The 20976-nt window shown below is 36.0% G+C and overlaps 1 protein-coding gene across 1 annotated transcript in view; it reads right to left on the bottom strand.

Moving 5' to 3' along the window:
* LOC112048277 (cuticle protein 19.8) overlaps nt 1-20976 on the bottom strand; it is a 38790-nt gene that overhangs the window by 1686 nt on the left and 16128 nt on the right. Inside the window, exons 3-5 of the mRNA XM_052886928.1 lie at nt 11246-11365; nt 9238-9321; nt 415-630 (exon numbers count right to left, since the gene is read on the bottom strand). Coding sequence (XP_052742888.1) covers nt 415-630; nt 9238-9321; nt 11246-11365 — 420 coding nt within the window. The remainder of the gene's footprint in view (nt 1-414; nt 631-9237; nt 9322-11245; nt 11366-20976) is intronic.

The following is a 20976-nucleotide window of genomic DNA, read 5'->3' as shown; positions in this document are numbered from 1 at the left end:
TTATAGTTATGTAAAGGTATACACTACTAGCAAAATAATTAAAGGTCCACTGAAAATGGTCACAACCGTACCGTCTCGTCTAAGACCGTCTCCTATGAACTTTTACACCTATATTTATATACAAGGATTAAAATTGATCCATCATTTTAATTCAAATTAAAGTGGACCTAATCACTACTAATTAAAGTTCACTTTACTTTGAAGTAAATTGTTTAATCGTAAAGAAACGTGCGTCTCGGGACGCTAGACTGAAGTGATAATTTAAACCCGATGCCGTATGCGTGTGAGAAATGAAAGCTAGACATATTGGCGCCGTAACGCGTTACGTTACGAATTGGCTAACCCTCCTTAAGAAGTTATTACAATATATGGCCGATAATGAAAAAATAATAGTTCTAAAAGACGTGTCCATACCTCAGCATTGAATCCATTCTTCCAGTCTGCGGTGTACCTCACGATCTGCGTGCGACCGTCGGGCAGCGCGATCCGGTACTCGCCGCGTGTGACGTCACCGTCCGACTTGGCGTTGTGACTGTAGTCGTTGCCGTCTTCGTTGACGGCGTAGGCGAAGTCGAACGGCATGCCGGGCTCGTGGTGGTGGTGGTGATCGTGTTCATCGGTGTGGGGATGCTGGAATTCATCATTAATAATTGTCATCAACATCATCATTATCATTATCATTATTATCACTATCAACATCTTCATTATTATATTATTTTTGAGGACTCCTTACAGAACATACAGCTTTAGTAAGGCATTTGAAGACATTTGAATTTCTAAATCAGCTTACAATGGATGGAATGATTTGACCGCGGAAAAATTAGTTTTCTAATTAAAAGTAACATGATGGTGAATTTTGAAGATTATTCTCAGAACTATGTAGGTACAACATCGAACCCGGAGAAAGTAAAAAAAAAAATTAATGACCATAAAACATTTTTCATATTATGAAACGGCAATTGCGCTAAAATCTTAAAAATATTTTGTGTCAGAACTACCCGATCTCTTCACGAACGAAGATTATATAAATAAAATATCACCACATTTTAATTAGTTATTCTACCTATAACAGAAGTCTCCTACGAATAACACTGCACTCATAAATCTACGTTTTATCTAAGTGTAATATGAATCTATAAACTATGTTAGAGATTTGCGCTCCCAAAACATACAGAATCCATTTTTTTTTTACAATTATTTATATATTTGACGGCCTCCGTGGCGCAGTGGTATGCGCGATGGATTTACAAAAACGGAGATCCTGGGTTCTATCTCCGGCTGGGCAGATTGAGATTTTCTTAATGAGTCCAGGTCTGGCTAGTGGGAGGCTTCAGCCGCTAGTTACCGGCAAAGACGTACCGCCAAGCGATTTAGCGTTCTGGTACGATGCCGTGTAGAAACCGGGTGTGGATATTCATCCTCCTCCTAAGAAGTTAGCCCGCTTTCATCTTAGACTGCATCATCACCTACCATCAGGTGAGTTTGTAGTCAAGGGCTAACTTGTAAAGAATATAAAAATACTCCTGTATTGTATGTAATATCTACCTACTGTAATTAATGGTGACTAAGATAGCAAAATGAAACGCATAGTAATGGGCATTAATCTACGAAGTGAAAATGGTAAAATAATTCCGTCTCATTCCAATTATGTTGTAGGAGGTAAACAGAAGTCGTAAAACGTTTAATTCAATTCGTAAATATAATATTTTATGCGGGTTCGGCTTAGGCAATTTTATCGTAGCATAAAATTTGATGCCAGCTACGGCCTTGGCAGTGTTTCACAATACAATAGTCGGTACGTAGCGTAGCGGGAATGAGAATTGCACTGAACAATTATATCATTAAAAATGGATTTAAAACGCGAACGAAGGCTTTGCTTTATGTTTTGGTAATGTTTTTTACACTTTACAAGTTTTAATGGCTCTTTTAGAAGTTTCAAATATATATACTATTGTTTAACTTGGAATTATGTATTTTGTTTTGTTCAAATTCGTCTTTGTAAAGTCAAATCAAGTTATGTTAATCAAAAAAAGTTAGAGCCTCAATAGCTCAACAGTAAAGTGGCCGTATTCATCGGGTGGTGGATCTATCTCCGCCCCGCTAGACTATTGTCGTACCCACTCCTAGCTCCGACTAGTTGGAGAAATGGGGCTATTGGTCACATTTAACCCAACTAATTTTGATGCCCCTCTAAGGCACGCTACGCCACTAGGTACTTTTGACGGATATGGCCTTCACCTTCGAAGTTTTCAGGTACCTAATACGTATTTAATTGATTGTACGATGAAAATAATTTCAATTGAATTGGTTATATTTACATTTACAGCTATGCCTAACAAATATATCAATATACAGATGTATGAACTTAAATCACTCTGGTAAGATATTATATTTAAGGCTGGTTTTAGAATCACTGTGATCGTCGGCGCTGACAGCTCAGCGCATAGCGCGCCGACCACGGCGCTGATAGCTACCTGTTATTCTGAAACGCTCCCCAGGAGTTCATACACTTCGTCTGTCAGCGCCGACGGTCTGCGTTACTCTAAAACCAGCCTAAATATTTTGTTTGGTTCAATAATTTGGAAACTGTCTATCGTATTTATCTCATTGTTTGAACATAAATAGTTTCAGAGACTCCACGTAAAAACTGTAAGTAGGTAACTACTACCTCTGCATTTTATTACTTATAGGATACCTACCTATATTTACATATATTGTAATAATTCTGTATTGAAACCCTTGAAACAAAGATTAATAAATAATTGATTAATTAATTTAATGTCCGATTTTTTTCAATTTATATTTTCCTAAAGTTGATAGTAGATATGCAGAAATGAACGATTTCTGTCACAAACAGTCTCAAACAGTGAAGGAAAAACGTCGTGAGGAAACCTGCATAGAACCTCAGAATTGTCTTAATTCTCTACGTGTGTTAAATCTGCCAGTGTGGTGGACTAAGGCCTAAGCTCGTGGTTAACTGTGGCCGAATATGGGTTGTTAATGATGATGATGATGATAAATAAATGTAGGTTTTTAGAGCCAAGAGTGTCTGAGGTAATGGTATCAAAGTCAAACTTGGTAAACTACCCTTTAGTTTCCTTGTTATTTTTAGGAAAGCTTAAAATATTTAAAACATCTGCCACAAGTATGTTTTTTGCTATTAGACGCTAGATGGCAATATATCAATATTTGTTAAAAGTAAAAAAAAACATTTATTTTTTGGTGTAAAAAATATTACTTCATTTATAGATCCTCGTAAGTACCTTCTTGTCTATTTACATTTTTTTTCTTATAAGTATGTATGTAGGTATTATATTTATTTACAACTAGCGGACGCCCGCGACTTCGTCTGCGTGAAACCTTACTACTACGCCTACCCCTACGCTACCCTACCCCTACCTTACCTCTACCCTACTCCTACCCTACCCCTTATCCTACTATTCTTATGGTAGGGACCATGCGACGGCGACGGAAGCTTAAAAAATGGAGTAACTTCTCCCGTTTTCCCAACATTTCCCTTCACTGCTCTGCTCCTATTGATCGTAGCGTGATGAAAACTATACTATAACCTGCCCAGGAGTATGAAGAATAATTGTGCCAAGTTTCGTTAAAATCCGTCGAGTAGTTTTTGTTTCTATAAAGAACATACAGACAGACAGACAGACAGACAGACAGACAAAAATTTTACTGATTGCATTTTTGGCATCAGTATCGACCACTAATCACCCCCTGATAGTTATTTTGGAAATATATTTCATGTACAGAATTGACCTCTCTACAGATTTATTATAAGTATAGATAGATTATTTTCGAACTTTTAAAAATGCTTAGAAAATACGAAATATACTAAATTAAAACACTTTGTTATTTTAAGAGTACGGAGAAAGACTATCAAGTAAGTAAATATTCTATTTATACATGTACATAAATATATATAGATATCTACCTAATATTGTAGGTAGGTAGGTACATACTGGACAGGACTAGGCTTGCCAGGTGTCCGGCTTTAGCCGGACATGTTTGGCTTTTTGCGGTCGTGTCCGGCCAAATATGGAGGTACATGTTCGGCCTGTCCGGCTTTTGTCAGGCTTTTTGTGTGTCAGAGTGGCGATTCTCGCTAACTTAATAAACATTTCAAATTCGTAAACAAGTTTTTTTTATTATAAATATGATGTGCATCTTTTAATAAATATCGAATATGCATATATCTGGCACACTCATCGATCTCATCCTCACTTTACATCACATATAAATACTTTTTTCAACAGCCCAGCTGTAAAAACAATAAGTTTGGCAATAAAAAAAACATGTCCGGCTTTTAGGGCAAAATGTCCGGCCTTATATAGTGCGAAGTCCGGCCTTTGCATTTTATGGCCTGGCAACCCTAGACAGGACAGGTAGGTAGGTATTAGTTACTGTAGTTTTATATATTAGAGATCTAATAGAAAATCCTATATTTCAGGTATTGAGTCAACCGGTAAGCAATAGTTCCGCAACTGTATATTAGAAAATAACAATTATTAAGCAACTCTAACAAAACCTAATAGTATGAGATCAAATATAGGAGGCAATAAAATATATAAGTACCCTCATCTGTTATCTATTAGGCATAAGAAATAAATGAGAGAAAATATTCATATTGACACGTTGCGAATAGGTTGTACCTAGTAAAATTGCGGCCGAATAGTATTAAATGATTACTTTTTATATAACATACCTCCCTCATTGGATAATTGAAAAAATCGTACAGGTATATGTTGCCTGCTTCACACTACAACTTTAACTTATAATTATATCTTCATCAGTTATTTAGTCGTCTAAAATGTCAAATGAAAGCTTATTTTATGCTTAATTTAAATCTATTACGTTGCTTAATTGATCTAGATCCTATTTAGTAGGTAGTATTTTCCTAGAATTCCTAGATTGTTAAAGACAATTTATTCAGGCAACTAGGTACCTACATACTCGTATTTGCAATGTGTTACTGTAAATAGTAGGAATCTATTATTTATTTATCACTAATAAATAATAGACGAGGGTATATATTTCTAATGCCGTATCGTTAGACCGTATTCGAACGTACCGATATGTAAGAAACGTATCAAAAGTAAGGAATTACCTACCCAATAGAGTTGAAATTATAGCAAACTATTTTTATTTTTATATTATTTATTTTTATATTATATTATACTCGAAATGCCGAGGGTAAATCCACGGTTTCCACAGGATTTAGGATTAAGGCTAAACTATACTGTATACTGCACATGACTTACGAGTTGTTTCAAAATTCTTCGCAGAATTGCATAATGCCTTAAAAATGAGTAAGTATCTACTCACCTACCTACTCGTAGTTTTACGTTTCATTAAAGACATTCCACGGTTTCATCATTATCAGCCGATGGACGTCCTCTGCTGGACATAGGCCTCTTGCATGGACTTCCAATCAAAACAGTCTCGAGCCGCCAGCATCCAGCGGCTCGCTGCAACCCGCTTGCTGTCTTCGGTCCACGGTTTAACCCATGTTATTCCTGTTACCTGTTACCTTGCAGCTATAAATCGCTTTTAAGGAGGAACAAACATACACACTTACACACAAACTTTCACCTTTATAATATTAGTGTAATTAGTAAGGATGAGTTAATAAGTTATAGTATGGAATACTAATCCTACTAATATTATAAACGCGAAAGTTTGTAGAAATTCTATGAATTGTATGGATGTTTGTTACTCTTTAACGCCGTTACTACCTACTGAAGCGATTTGGCTGAAATTTGGAATGGGTATAGATTTTATACTGGATTAACACATAATATGCAACTTTTAATCCTAGATTTTCCTCTGGATTGACACATAGGCTACTTTTTATCCCGAAAAAATCCATGGTTTGATGATAATATGAATGTTTGTTACTCTTTCACGCCTCGACTACTAAACCGAATTAGCTGAAATTTGGTATTAAAATATATTATAGCCTGGATTAACACATAGGCTACTTTTTATCCCAGAAAAATGTATGGTTCCCGAGGGATTTGTGAAAAACTAAATTCCACGCGGACGAAGTCGCGGGCGTCCGCTAGTCAATTATTAAATGAAAATGATCAGGAATATGAAATATTCTTTCTACTATGAAATATTTTTTCATGATCCGGCGCACACGTGGCCATGCTCACCGGCAAGGGTTCACTCACCGAGTCCACGAAATGTACTACCAATCAACCTATTTTAGGTAAGCATGTAAATAATCATCACAAACTATAATATCGTATTGACAATAACTGACATAGCTTATATATTTACTGACAGGCTACCGTTAAAATGCCTATTTCTTTAAACTTTTGACGAAGGGACTCGCGTGATTTTAGTTGATATATTGCTCGAATTGCTCTTTTTTGAAGTACAAATATAGAATGTATATCAGTAGCCTTGCCCCACAACAAAATACCGTAAGACATTACGCTGTGAAAGTACGCAAAATAAACAAGTCTAGCTGTATCAACATCAGTAAACTGTCTTATTTTTCTCACTGCAAAAGCAGCTGAGCTGAGTTTACCTGACAGTTTTTCTATATGAGCACCCCACTGAAGTTTAGAATCCAAGGTCACTCCCAGGAAAACTGTACATAAATATATATAGATATCTACCTAATATTGTAGGTAGGTAGGTACATACTGGACAGGACTAGGCTTGCCAGGTGTCCGGCTTTAGCCGGACATGTTTGGCTTTTTGCGGTCGTGTCCGGCCAAATATGGAGGTACATGTTCGGCCTGTCCGGCTTTTGTCAGGCTTTTTGTCAGAGTGGCGATTCTCGCTAACTTAATAAACATTTTTCTCGCTAACTTAATAAATAATCATCACAAACTATAATATCGTATTGACAATAACTGACATAGCTTAGCGAATCGCGAAGCTGAAGTGGCGATGAGCAGGCCACATAGTTCGAAGAGCCGATGGATGTTGGGGTCCCAAGGTGCTAGAATGGCGACCCCGCACCGGAAAGCGCAATGTTGGTCGACCCCCATTATGTGGATGCTGGCGGCTCGAGATCGTTGCGCTTGGAAGTCCATGCAAGAGGCATATGTCCAGCTGTGGACATCTATCGGCTGATAATGATGATGATATTAGTAAAAGGTCTTTGCTAAATAGATCTTTGGTGCCGTGAAGACCAGGTCGTTCCATAAAGTCAAAGATCATTTATTTCAATTAGGCTTAGTTTACAAGCACTGTCGAAACGTCATGTAATAAATTTTTCATTTTTTTTTTATAAATTTTTAATAGTGTTTTTTTTATTACATTTTTATATTATAACATTGTTAAAAATTAAAAAAGGACAAATAAATTAATGAAAGTAAATAGTTATTAGATAATGGTGATAATAATTGATCGTAAACTTAAAATTAAAGTTACGAGGGCTTTCTAAACAAACGGATTGCGCTGGCAATCTATATAGACGTCGTAACTCATACAGATGCGTCGTCATCAACCCATATTCGGCTCACTGCTGAGCTCGAGTCTCCTCTCATACAGATGCAGTTGTTATAAATTCTGTTAAGTAAGTATTACATTTTCATTTCAGTCGGCAAATTTGTTCCTGATAGCGGTAAGTCCATATTTATGGTAATAAAATTTGCTAAAACACTTTACCGATTTCGAGATTCTCTTTTAGAAATCGTGGTTCTGTTTGGCAGATTTAAAACTAGCCAGAAATTACATTTATGCATTTTGAATGCAACATAAACATAGTTTTTAATCACTGACGTAAATAAAATCTTTTTAACAAAAAATTTTAAAGCTAAAAATAACATCGTACCGTCGATGATTCGAACTATATCAATGAGTGTTAGGAAATCAAAATTTTACATTTTCCCTTTAATGTATAGAATCAGGAGATAATCATGATGAAAATGAGGAGAATGGTATCGACAAAGAAGCCGAACAAGAAAATGAGGTATTAAGTGATAAAGACAGTTCAAATGAGAACGATGAAAGCAATCCAGGTGAAGGCAATGAAATCGATGAAAACCTACCAGAGCAAGTCAATGAAAAAAATCTAAATCTGGACGGTGAAGACACTCTGGGTGAGAACGGAGAGCAGGAATTTGAAGAAAATGGTATTATTATTTTTAATTTTATTCGAATTTATTTCTCCTAAATGTCACATGAAATCACGCCGCAACTACTGAACCAATTTGGTTGAAATTTTCGAAATATCAAATACTGAATTTATTATGTATTTTTTTTTATTCTTTACAAGTTAGGTCTTGACTGCAATATCAACTGATCAGTTGCGTGCACTTCATACATGCATCGAAGTACTGCATACCCTAAGAGTTGTCTTCTTAGTGCTTATTAAATACAGGGTTTTTTCCAGTTTGCTTAATTTTATTACTAGTGCATACCCTGATCGACAACCTTATGCACGCCACTGCACCAGATGGTAAGTGATGACGCAGTCTAAGATGGAAGTGGACTAACTTGTTAGGAGGAGGATGAAAATCCACACCCCTTTGGGTTTCTACACGACATCGTACCGGAACGCTAAATCGCTTGGCGGTACGTCTTTGCCGGTAATATATTGATAAATATAATGATGATGATGAATTATAGATAATGTATACGCGTTAAATTAAAACAACATCGTGTAAAGTAGAAATCGTATTAAAATATTTGTAAATATTATATTAAATATCTAAATCTAAATGCTATAATTAATTTGTTTTCCAGAATCATTGCCCGTATCTAAAATATACAACACACCGAAGCCGGGAAAACTGCCAGACCACTATGTTGATGATGCGTAAAAGAAAAGCATTATCTTTTAATTGAATCTCAAGTATTACAAGCAATAATTTTAAATAATTAATAAATAGTACCTCTGAGATCTTTCTTTAGTTTGATCATTTTCTTCTCTCTTTGTTAGCCTTCTCCTATCGGAGGTTAGCAATATTTAAGATTAATGTTACTTTATTTACTGCTGCCCGAGTGATCTGGTACTCATATTGAAGATTAGCGTACGTTTACGACGAACCCCTGTAGCCAAGTGGCACGTCGATTCTCTTTCTACGATCGCTAACGCTTCGAAAACTAGAAAAATGTATGGTAATGACAGATCTTGATCACGTGACCTGTCTATAGCAAATGTCATGAGAATCAAAGTGCCACTTGGGTACAGGGGCAGGCACTAGTTAAAAACCTTATGCACGCCACTGATAACCAGTGTACCAAGGTTGTAGTACTCACATCTGGCGGCGGAGGTGGCGGCGGTACGTAGGTGTTGGGTCTCGTCGGCGGCGGGGTGGTCCTGATCGGCGGGGGAGGGGGGGTCTGGAATAGATAACATAACTGTTACTTCATCATCATTAACAACAAATATTCGGCTCACTGTTGAGCACGAGCCTCCTCTCAAAATGAGAGAGAGGAGTTAGGTCAATAGTCCACTACGCTGGTGGCCCAATGCGGATTGGCAGACTTCACACACGCAGAAAATTAAGAAAATTCTCTGGCATGCAGGTTTTCTCACGATGTTTTTCTTTCACCGTTTGAGACACGTGATGTTTAATTTCTTAAAATGCACGTAAGTGAAAAGTTGAAAAAATCTATGCCCTCAAAATCGAAGGCTGAGGTCATATCAACTGGAATATCACGTCTCTCAACTTAGTTTCATATAATTTCTGTCAATCTTCAAGTTTAATCGTCTAGTAGGTGAAGTCCCTAAGCTTGCGTTTGCATAAAACGAAAGCTGTTAGCTCAGTGTTACTCATGAATTTGAATGTTAATTTTTTAAAGAGCAACTGTTGAGTTTCTTGCCGGTTTCTTCTCAGCAGAACCTGCCTTCCGAACCGGTGGTAGAATCTTTACAAATCAAATTGTAAACTGAGCCTAATTGAAATAAATGAATTTTGATTTTTTTGAATTTTCAACCCATTTCACATTAGTATACGTTTATAGAGCAATAAGTACAAATTCGGCCTGACTTAGAGTAGTTACATCAATACTTTCTTTAATGGATCCTATGTGAAAAAATCATGCTTATTAGCAGACTTCACACACGTAGAGAATTAAGAAAAATTTCAGGTATGCAGATTTCCTGTGATGTGATATTTAATAAAAAAAAATATGCGATATCTTTAAATCCTCTATACGCAATTTACTTATCTATGAATATACTTCTATACTAATATTATATAGAGGTAAAGTTTGTGGTAATGTATCTTGATCTAGTGAATCGATTTTAAAAATTTCATTACCAATAGAAAGCTACAGTATTTGTGAGTGTCATAGGCTATATTTTATCCCCGTATTCCTACGGGAACGAGAAATAAACGGTTGGAACTGCGGGTCGCCTGCTAGTTTATAAAGGTATCAACACACGGATTAGCATAATATCCAGTTCACGGCCAATAATTCGCTACTAAAGTCCCGTGCAACAGTTTCGACGTATGAATGGACGTTTAGTGTTTATCCGAAGGCTGTATGTGGCCCATTGTTCACACACAATGTTTTATAATGGCACTATAAGACAATCGGCCCGTTTTTTTTCACCGTTTACATACCTATTTGGTATTTATGCTCGATTGTATTGAGTTATTATAGGCGCTAATTGCCAAACGTATGAGTATGTGTTGATACTTTTTTCATTATAAGTAAATTATGTACATGTGGTTATAAAACTAGTAAAACAAATTACCTACCTTTATGGTTTTATAATAAAGAATAATTAATTTTATTTGATTGTATATAATTATATACATAATATTACAATCTTGATAAAAGTGGCATGCTGTCTAGTAAAACGTAGCATGCATAGCAAATGATGAGACAAAAATAAAGCCTCTTTTGTAATATAAAAATTATTTCTTATCTGTAAATACTTTATTAATTTTCTTAATACCCATTATTAAAGAATGTTTAATGGTGTCTGTCTTATACCCAAAGGTTTGAGCTTCTTTTTTTTTTCGAGCAGACGTCACGCGGTTTTACCTGCCTATAGCACCCAGGGATAGTATAGCTTCCCAATAGTAAACGAATTTTTACTGTTCAATGCAAACAAACAAAGAAATCTTTCTTCTTTATAATATTAGTTATTAGCCAATCATAGGTTCTCGCTCTACTTACTTATTTTTTAAACTTCAATCTCACTTGATGTTATGTGACAATACAGATTTTGTTGTTGAGAAAGTATAAAGAACGGTGCCAAAGGGGTTGTCAAGCATTTAAGTGAGTTTTTTTTGGCTAGTTCTATACTCACTCTGGTGGGGAAAGGTATTTTGGGTACGTCGTAGTTGTACCCCTTGCTGGGGGGGAGGTACTCGTTGGCTGCCAGCGCCATACTCAGCATACAGCTGGCGACTAAGCAGGACAGCATCATCTGGAAGAAGAGATATAACATATTTAGTACATGTTATACAAGTATTTTAGCGATCCAGTACAGATCAATTTTTAAAAAATGAAGAATTTTATCCATGGTTTTTTTTAAACAAGACCTCTCTTTTCCTCTTGAATTATAATCGTAGAACTGTGTCAAGAGTAATCGACAGTCAGGGTTTGAACCCAAGACGGTTAAGACTAGTGTTTAAGCTCAGAGCTTATTAGTTACTAGTTGAGCTTGTAGCTTCCACAAGCTCAACTAAGCTCGTAGCTTATTAACTATGGAGCTCTTTATTAGTCTTGAGATTACTCTTGTGTTTAATAAAAACAGTAATAACTCAATAATCTCCAATATCTTACAGTGAAGTTCTATTAAGATCGGTCCAGACGTTCCATAGATTTGACAAACAGACAGACAGATAAAAAGCTTGTTCGGTGTCGTGTAAACAAATAACTATAATATTAATCACACAGTAATTTTGAAGTCACAGACAGCCACTTAATTTTTTTTTAATTTAATATATATTTTAATTTTATTTATAACTAGCGGACGCCCGCGACTTCGTCCGCTTGAAAGTCGTTGTAAACTTTCAACTACCCCTACACTACACTACCCCTACCCTACCCCTACCCTACTCTACCCCTACCCTACTCTACCCCTACCCTACACTACCCATACCCTACCCTACCCTACCCCTACCCTACTCATTAAGGCTGCACTTCTTTATTTATCCCCCCCCCCCGCGAGTCGCGTCGAGCGCGGCAACCGTTACACAAAAATAATCCATATAGCATGAATTAGTATGCACGCGCGATGGCTTTGCGTATTTTTTGTATTATAACTTTGGTGTTTCTTTACCGATTTTTATGATTCTTTTTTTATTGAATAGGTAATAATGTTAACTTTTTTAGTTAGGGATGAGTGATGAGTGTTATAAACATAAGAGTAGACAAATATAATTAGAAAGCTCCGAACTGCTAAGCTATCGGGAGTTACACGTGTTATTGTGAGTCAACCATAAAAGATAGACATATATATGCTGTTGTGTTTTTATAGATCATTTGAAGGAGAACATTTCCGTCATACATGATTTCTATATAGCTTTAACCATTAAGGCTGTACACGTGACGAAAACTTAAAAAAGTGAGTTACTTCTCCTGTTTTCTCAACATTTCTCTTCACTGCTCTGCTCCTATTGACCGTAGCGTAATGAAAAGTGTACTATAACCTGCCCAGGAGTATATAGAATAATTGTACCAAGTTTCGTTAAAATCCGTCCAGTAGTTTTTGTTTCTATAAAGAACATACAGACAGACAGACAGACAGACAGACAGACAGACAGACAGACAAAAATTTTACTGATTGTATTTTTGGCATCAGTATCGATCACTAATCACCCCCTGATAGTTATTTTGGAAATATATTTCATGTACAGAATTGACCTCTCTACAGATTTATTATAAGTATAGATAATTTTGATAGTTCACGATTGTTGGGCGTATGATTCGTGTAAGATTAAAGTTGAAAATATGGAAATTAGGGTGAAAACATTATTCAATTTTATTTAATAGCCAAACAAACATACATCTGTTATAACATAATTTTTATTGACCTAATTTTTCCGTAAGTGTCATTAAAGTCAAATAAATTCAAAGTTACCTTTAAAAAAATAAAAAATATAATTACCCAGTTTAACAAATACAAAGTCATTATATCATTCATCTAATTTCTAGCATTAGTAGGTCTTAGTAAGAATGTGGCTGTACCTAAAAACCTTAATCATCTAAAACATAGATGTATTTACAACATAAAGCTTTACATACAACAGAAGTATGCAAGCAAGCCTGTAGCGACCTTGCACTATCGATGATGCATTGTTCAAACTATAATGCATCCATGTAGCGACAGCAGAACGAAATTAACTTTTATATTTTTATGATAAACTTTAAATTTATTATTGTTTGATAGTTCAAGGTTGTTGGGCGTATGATTCGTGTAAGTTCAAAGTTGAAAATGTGGAAATTAGGGTGAAAACATTTTTAACAAGCAGCTTGTTTTATTTAGCAACTAATACATATACAACAGCGGCGAAGAGCATACACACCGATTCCTGTCGGGTAAGCTTATAAAAATCTATACATACATGTTCATTATTATAATGACTATATGTATTTGTATATGTATGGATGTATGAGAAACCGCATTTTGTATCAAGCGGTATGAATTTCCTTTTCTTTGGGTCGGCTTACCTTCGGCAAAATTCCATTCTTCGCCACTGATATCTATATCTATATTAATATATAAAGCTGAAGAGTTCGTTTGTTTGTTTGATTGAACGCGCTAATCTCAGGAACTACTGGTCTGATTTGAAAAATTCTTTCAGTGTTAGAAAGCTCATTTATCGAGGAAGGCTATAGGTTATATATTATCCCGGTGAAACTGCGCAGCGTCAGCTAGTAGAAGTATATTTTAAAGTGATATTAAAAATAGTTCGAATCTGGTCTATATATATATTTTTTGTCACCGTATTCCTACGGGAAAGGGAACCACGGGGGTGAAACCGCGCGGTGTCAGCTAGTTAATTATACATACTAATTTTATATGTATAGCCAAATTTGTTGCCGTCGCTACATTTCCCATGAAGTATTGTATTCCGAGATTGTCCACATACCACACGACGTCACAACCGCTCAATGGGAGAATATAAACAAAAGAATTGTTTGAGCACCATCACCACCACACGCGATACTATACATAGCTACGAGCCAGCACAAGTTATATCAACTATTCTACATAATTACGCAGGCCTTCCCACCTGTGCTAATACGTGGCTAATGAATGCGGGACAAAGATGCAAATAGGATTAATTTTTACAACACGAGTTATTTCAACTATTCTCTCGCGTGCTTAATCTCGCAGATTTGTGCTTCGTGATTTCGCTATACGGATACGCATTAAACATACGAATCGGGTTGATTTTTACAGCTTCGCTTAGTACGAGTAGTAGTAAATTTATTAGATGTATAAGATGCAAAACGACGTCAAATTTTCAGTTCATTCACACGTTCATAGTCCTCGCTTTTCAATGAAAAGGGCGAAAACACAAAACTTCGGTGCGTCGTCGGATCGCAAAAATCTACGATGTCGCACAACGCACCGTGCTTTGCGTGCGCTCGTATGCACTCCAATATGATTGGTTACGATATCGATTATCTCGTTTCATTAATTCAGGAAGGACCTGTCCTTCGGGATTAGACCGTAGAAGAATTTAAGGTTTTTTTTTTAAAAAACAGTGGCGTGGAAGGAAGTTTATAAGAGTATGGATTCTATTTTGCAGCTTTGCTCAAGCTGGAATGCCGCCCTTACTGCCACCCAACATCGCTCTGGCTATTTGAAATATTCCACGGTTAATTTCGTAGATTAAGAGTTAAAATGTTACCGTAAAATCGTCAAGACTGCGGTATTTAAATTGAGATGTCATGGTGAAGTGATTAAATAACCAATGTGGTTGTGAATAAGTAATTTATTTTGCCATTTTCCGCGAAAATTTATATGGCGACTGGAATGTTGACTTTACAATAATGTGTAGATAGTCGTAATTTACTTGTACTAATTCACATAGATGAGTTTATTAGTAGATATTATACTTAATTTAGCCCCCTAAGTGTGCCAGCTTTGTGGTGCCAAGCTCCAGATATCCTTAGGAGTAGTAGTATTGGTAGTAGAAGAGGAGTCAAAGAGGGGATTTTGCAGTTACACGAGCGTGGCAGATGAACATAAGGGAGTATATCTTGCACGTTGTTGAATAATGTTGAAAAATATAATAATTGAATTGAAATAAATATATAAACACCTTTAACAATAGGCACAAGTTTGTGGGCGCAAGCTGCAGACGATGTGCGAAAATCAAAAATATGTACAATGTAGTGAACATTTCGTTTGCGGCCCATTGTTAGCCTGTGAAACATATTTGTAACATGCTTTCCGATCTAGACGATCTCGAATATTGGGTAATACCATAGTATACTAATCTCACAGAAGGGAAATTGGTGTAATAATATCAAGGTTGCGCTGCAGAGATTGCAACTAAGCGATAAGGCTTTGTATTCTATTTTTTAAATTGTTTCTTGATTTATAGGTTATAGCTTGCAATAGAACAATGAGTATGTGAAGAGTGTATAAAAGTATATGAATAATATATTAATACTTTTCCTAAAAAGTGTCTTTATTAACGACATCCTTATTGTTGTTTTAAGTTTTTGGTGACTAGTTATTATTATTTTTGAGAATATAGCCCATGACGCAAACAAATAAAGTAGTTTTCTAGTGGTAAAAGAATTTTCTAAATCAGTCCAGTAGATCAAGAAATTATCCTTTCAATACCGCAAACTTTACCTCTTTATAATATTTTAGTACTAGCGGACCCTGTCAGTTGATAGTCGGTTTTTTTCATTTGTCTCTCAAGCCATCTTCGTACTTTTAATAAATATTCTAAAAAAATAATTAGCTTATTAGAAAAGTGATTTGCGCTTAGTAAGAAATTCAAGATTCATTTTTATATAAATAGAAGTACGGATATATAATATATACAAGTCCGAATTTTCTTTTTCAGAATTCAGTTAAAAGAACTTACGATGAAACACGTCAACGTCTGACAGTTAATACTTCAGAACTGTAAGCTTATTAAACTGCGATAATCCGGTCCGAGAACCAAGGCATGAAATAGTCCATAACAAGATAAATTCCCAGCGTATTTCGACGAGTGGCAGCCGAACTTGCAACAGGGTAATTTATGTGTTACAGATCAGAGAGCAGGCAATAGACCATGAGAGGTGTTTTCTCACCTATTACCCGGCTTTTTATTAAATTCGTTCACAGCTAGGCGCCCTTGCTTTGTATGGCGTTTTTTTTTTTTTGCAAAACCTAGTAATCGAAAAACAGTTAATCTTAAGGGATTTGGGGTACGTTGGACTAGTTAATTGAGCCCATACGGAGGCCTTAGTCATGAGTTTGTTTATGCATTTTCGTTTCGAGACAAGTTTGGTATACTCTGACAATAATCTTGTCAGTTCAGCTGTTACTTTAATTTTTCTTTAATAGCTCCACGGTATTAGCACTGAAATGTCATGGGTTTCCCACCCGCTGGAATATTGTTGTATCAATTCCTAAATCAGTCTTTCCGACTAATTGGGGGGGGGGGGGGATATTGATCGTATTATATATACCTACACTTCACCTTCAGTTCAAAGAGAGAACGGAACCTAGAATTAATAAATTTAAGTGACAGTAAATAGAAGAAAAGGAAAAAAAAAACATGGAATTTTTTCCGGCAGCAAGAATTTGCAATTATTTTCGATTTCGACTTTCAGCAACGGATTTTGTCAAAATTCTAAAAGGAACCTTCCACCGCCCTAAGTTTAAGTTCGTGATACCAGTTTCACTTCAATCATAACATTTATATTAATTCTGACTATGAATAGATTCAAGATACGTATTTATGATCAACAAATCACGATGCTTCATTTAATAAAAAAAGATAGATTAACTAATGTCGTTGTCACGTTTCTATAATAGTTGAAATCAAGACCTATCTAAAGAGATTCCAAAAGTTATTGTACCTAAGTCAGGTGTCTATTATGTGTTGCGGTTGTGTATGAAATGTTCCCGTGGCTCAGTCATCAGGCGGCGAGTTGGAACACCGTGGGGTTTTAGTCGGTTGAAGTCCGACATAACTTTCTTGCGTCCCCGTGGCGAGAGGGTATCCATGAGGATTTCCCCACGTAAAAAAAAAAGGTGTCTATTATGTCCACCATTTTGTTTTTTTTTAGAACTGCAACCATTTACAGAACCTATGTTTACGAAGATTGATACATATAGGTGAGTGTGTTTAAGAAATTAAATATCACGTGTCTCAAACGGTGAAGGAAAACATCGTGAGGAAACCTGCATACCAGAGAATTTAATTCTCAGCGTGTGTGAATCGGCATTGGCCAGCGTGGTGGACTATTGGCCTAACCCCTCTCATTCTGAGACGAGACTCGAGCTCAGCATTGAGTCGAATATGGGTTGATAAGGAAGGGACGGAAGGTTAGTGTGTACTGTTTAGTATAGCTGATATCTACGAACAACAATAATTTTAGTAACTACTTCATGAAGTTACGTTTCCAAATTAATAATATATACGAGTGTTATTTAGAACGAACCGAATCAACGCAGTCAAAGAAATTAGGAGATCTGCAGAAGTATCAAAGTCACTGATATAGAAGAAGAAGAAGAAAGAAGAAAGAAGAAAAAGAAGATATAGCGAGTCGCGAAGCTGAAGTGGCAATGGATATGGCACATAGTTCGAAGGCCGATAGACCTTGGGGTCCTGGAATAGAATGGAAGGTGCTGGAATGGACCCCGCACCGGAAAGCGAAGTGATGGTCGACCCTCCACTAGGTGGACATGGACACAGTCTTTGCAAGAAACGTCTCAAGAGACGTTTAGGTGTATTCACGCCCATCATTAAGATGATGATGATGATAAATGATGAATGAATGAATGAAATATACTTTATTGTACATCAAAAAGAAGAATAACAAGCAAGTAATTAACTTAAAAACGGCCTTATCGCTAATGGGCGATCTCTTCCAGACAACCAATCGAAAAAGAGAAAATAAATGAGAATGATGATGATTTAAAAATTAAAAACAAATAATATACAACATTAGATTTTCTAATGTTGTTGAATTTGAATCAAGTGAAATGTTGAAATTAAAGTAAAATGAAAACTAAGATGGATCCCAAATTAAATTTCGTGACCGTAATAGTACCAAATGAAATGAACAAATCTAGATTTCTTATACTAAGTAGTAGTTAGGGGACATTTTGACATTTCGCGTCGCAGAACGCAGAACCGCGGAATGCTATATCACGATGGGTGCAACGGCATGCCGATAGGCGTTGTCTCTCACGATGGATTCGCGAAATGTTAGGTACTCAGCTGTATAACTCGTGCGCATTAACTTGACTCCTGGCTACCAAACACAACCATACAAACAAACGTCATTCGAGACAAGTTATTCCGCACATGCTGTATCTAATAACCCTTGGCTGAGTTTGTTGTGGGCTCTATTCGGACCGAGGCACGTTTGGAACCCTCGTAACTTTCTTTAGTTTTAAATTTGCGCCTATTATTACCACCATTAGCTTAGATTAAATTATGACATAATCTTGACCTTTCAAATGTGCTTGTAAACTAAGCTTAATTGAAATAAATGAATTTTGACTTTTTTTACTTTTAATAATTACTTTTAAATGCTTTTAGTTAATGTTAAAAATGTAGCTGCTAGTTAGTCTATGTGGTTTTCATCATTCAATTCATCCGCATAGTTCCCGTTCCCATGAGTATACGGGGATAAAACATACGTATAACACTCACAAATTTCAAAAGCTTCTTATCACATAGATCCAGAGAATACGCCGTGCAATACTACAAATTTTACCTCTTTATAATATTGCTAGCCCTGCGGTTACATTCGCGTAGTTCCCGTTCCCGTGAGTATACGCTCATAAAACATACCTATGACACTTCCAAATAATATGGTTTTTAGTGGTAAAAGAATTTTCAAAATCGGCTTAATTAATCCAGAGATTACCTCCTATAATACCACAAACTTTACCTCTTTGTAATAATGGTATAGATAAATTAATATAGATGAGAAATTGATAATTTAACTATGCGTGGTGGGTCTAAACTCTATATTATTTCTCCTTTAAGGAGGGAGGCCTGAACCTGTGAGTCGTTAGAATAGGCTGATAATAATATTATGTAAGTTTTACTTAAGTTTTGTGCGTTTTGTGATATGTATTGGATTCATTTCTATTTGAATTTTATTTATTTGACTGTGAAAAAAACATGTCATTCACAACGGATGGCAGGTGACGTTTTTTTTAAATGTTATTATTAAATTTAAAATTTTTATTTAACTTAAGTTGATTGATATGTAAAAAATATTTATAGATACCATTTTTCGCCAACAATTAGGTATAGCTTTGGTTGACGGACATCTTTATTCTCACGCAAACTCGTATAACATAATTTAAATTAGAATCGCATTGCAACACACCACACAGATAGTGATCACCGCAGTATTGTATGAACACATTACAATGGTGCCATCCCACAGAAATTTTACCATGTAAATATTATAAGCATTTGAGATTTCGCGGTTTAACCGCCTTCTGAAACATGAGGTCCTAAATCCCACGAGTGGTAGGTTTCTTTGTATTAATAATAAAATAGTAATAAAATAGTTTCGTTAATAAAAAATAAAGTTTGTAAACGTAACCCGTAGTAACCCGACTACGTAAAAAAGTGGTCTAAAAAGGACGAAACAAGTAAATATTTCTGATTTTTGATTTTTTTTTGATTGATTTGATCAACCCATAACAGGCTCACTGCTGAGCTCGAGTCTCCTCTCAGAATGAGAGGGATTAGGCCAATAGTCCAACACGCTGGCCCAATGCGGATTGGGAGACTTTACACACGCAGAGAATTACGAAAATTCTCTGGTATACAGGTTTCTTTACGATGTTTTCCTTCACCGTTAGAGACACGTGATATTTAATTTCTTAAAATGCACACAACTGAAAAGCTGGAGGTGCACGCCCCGGACCGTATTCGAACCCACACCCTCCGGAACCGGAGGCAGAGGTCGTATCCACTGGGCTATATATTTCTGATATAAATCGGGAAATGCATAGGTACAATAAAAAAAATTCATAAATTAATTGAACCGACTTCAAACTCAGAAATTAAACTAATAAGCGAAAAATAACATCGTACGTGCTACCTTTTGAGCACTTTGAAGGCGGTGCCAACACAGCGATTCATTAACTCAAGCCTTTTAAATAATAAAGGTTTTCGATTTTCAGACAGTTCTTTCCCGTGGTTCTTTCAGAAACGGCTGTAATTAATACGTCACTGGCTTGTCACCACCTTCAAAGTGGTCAAAAGGTAGCACATACGATGTTATTTTACGCTTTTTTGTTTAATGTCTGGGTTTGAAGTCGGTTAAATTTTTTTATGATTTTTTTTTTATTTTTACATTTTTAGTGATAGGTACTCTAGAACTAGCTTCATTTTCTTTCCAACAAAAAAAAAATATTTTTAAAATTGGTTAATAAATGGCGAAGTAATGAGGTAACAAACATCAAAAAAAACATACGTGTCGAATTGAGAACCTCCTCCGGTTTTTGAAGTCGGTTAAAAATGATTAAGGTCGTGGTCGAACCCATTTTATACCTACCGCATACTTTCTGCATAATCACAGTAGATATATTAGTAATAGATGCGACCACGGCTCTACGTGGCTCTACCATGATCATTTTTGTTCCTATGAAGTCTGCAAATCCAAACCATTGGGCCAGCCTGGTGGACTATTGGCCAAACCCTCATCGTGAGAGGATACTCGATATCAGCAGTGAGCCGAATATGGGTTGATGATCTACCTATGTCTTGGTTTAGTTTTTTGTTTGAAACATTCTCAACGGTGTCTTTGAAAGACTTTCAAAGTTGAAACCACTATATATTTTATTCAATATATTGTTTTAATCTGACCAAGGAA

The sequence above is a fragment of the Bicyclus anynana genome, chromosome 18, assembly GCF_947172395.1.
Source record: "Bicyclus anynana chromosome 18, ilBicAnyn1.1, whole genome shotgun sequence".
NCBI classification, from domain to species: Eukaryota; Metazoa; Arthropoda; class Insecta; order Lepidoptera; family Nymphalidae; genus Bicyclus; species Bicyclus anynana.
This window is presented reverse-complemented; position numbering and strand designations above follow the sequence as displayed.